Below are 1,144 nucleotides of genomic sequence, written 5' to 3'. Positions count from 1 at the left end.
GGGTTTAGGGTTTAGGGTTTAGGGTCTAGGGTTTAGGGTTTAGGGTTTAGGGTCTAGGGTTTAGGGTTTATGGTTTAGGGTTTAGGGTCTATTGTTTAGGGTTTAGGGTTTAGTGTCTAGGGTTTAGTGTCTAGGGTCTAGGGTCTAGGGTCTAGGGTTTAGGGTTTAGGGTTTAGGGTTTGTGTGTTGTGCTGTATATGCAGCTGCAAGAGAAGCTTGAACCCGAATTCCTCGAGGTCATCAATGAGGTGAGCCCACAGCAGCAGCAGCTGCTGCTGCTGCTGCTGCTGCAGCAGCAGCAGCAGCAGTATAAGTAGCAGCAGCAACAGCTGCATCAACATTACCATCAGCAACAGCAGCAGCAGCAGCAGCAACCACAGCAGCAGCAGCAACCACAGCAGCAGCAGCCACAGCAGCAGCAGCAGCAGCAGCAGCCACAGCAGCAGCAGCAGCAGCAGCAGCAGCAGCAGCAGCAGGTGTGTTGTGTGTGTGTTTAGTCTGCTGCACATAAGGGTCACCTCGGTAATCCTTCGCCCCACAAAGAAGAGACTCACTTCTCGTCCGTCTCCTTCTGTCTCCTTCTGTCTCCTTTTGTCTCCTTTTGTCTCCTTTTGTCTCTTTTTGTCTTTTTTGTCTCTTTGTGCCTCTTTCCTGTCTCCTTTTGTCTCCATTTGTCTCCTTTTGTCTTTTTTTGTCTCTTCTTCTGTCTCCTTTTGTCTCATTTTGTCTCTTTTTATCTCTTTTTGTCTCTTTTTCTGTCTCCTTTTGTTTCCTTTTGTCTCCTTTTGTCTTTTTTGTCCCCTTTTGACTCATGTCCTGTCTCCTTTTGTCTCCTTGTGTCTCTTTTTGACTCTTTTGCTGTCTCCTTTTGTCTCCTTTTGTCTCTTTTTGTCTCCTCCCTTTGTCTCCTCTTGTCTCCTTTTGTCTCCTTTTTGTCTCTTTTTCTTGTTCTTTCTGTCTCCTTCTGTCTCCTTCCTCTAGCTGGTCTCTCTCTCTATCTTTTTCTGTCTCTCTTTCTGTCTCTGTCTCTCTCTCTGTTTCTCTGTCTCCTTCTGTCTCTGCCTCTGTCTCTGTCTCCTCCTGTCTCCCTCTCTGTCTCTCTTTCTGTCTCTCTTTCTGTCTCTCTTTCTGTCTCTCTTTCTGT

At 46.9% G+C, this 1,144-nt stretch overlaps 2 protein-coding genes across 2 annotated transcripts in view; one reads left to right on the top strand and one right to left on the bottom strand.

The window, feature by feature from the left end:
- The window catches only part of EMH_0052120 (uncharacterized protein), a gene marked incomplete at both ends in the record, with an annotated part of 2,075 nt that extends 1,578 nt beyond the window's left edge, over positions 1-497 (top strand). The window contains 2 exons of the mRNA XM_013496842.1: positions 204-248; positions 351-497. Coding sequence (XP_013352296.1) covers positions 204-248; positions 351-497 — 192 coding nt within the window. The remainder of the gene's footprint in view (positions 1-203; positions 249-350) is intronic.
- Positions 498-977: 480 nt separating this feature from the next.
- EMH_0052110 (uncharacterized protein) overlaps positions 978-1,144 on the bottom strand; it is a gene marked incomplete at both ends in the record, with an annotated part of 628 nt that continues 461 nt past the window's right edge. The window contains one exon of the mRNA XM_013496841.1: positions 978-1,144. This exon is cut by the window's right edge and continues 164 nt beyond it. Coding sequence (XP_013352295.1) covers positions 978-1,144 — 167 coding nt within the window.

Source organism: Eimeria mitis, genomic scaffold (assembly GCF_000499745.2).
Source record: "Eimeria mitis Houghton genomic scaffold, Emh_scaff2325, whole genome shotgun sequence".
Taxonomy (NCBI): Eukaryota; Apicomplexa; class Conoidasida; order Eucoccidiorida; family Eimeriidae; genus Eimeria; species Eimeria mitis.
Note: the sequence above shows the minus strand (reverse complement) of the source record. Positions and strands in the feature narration are given on the sequence as shown.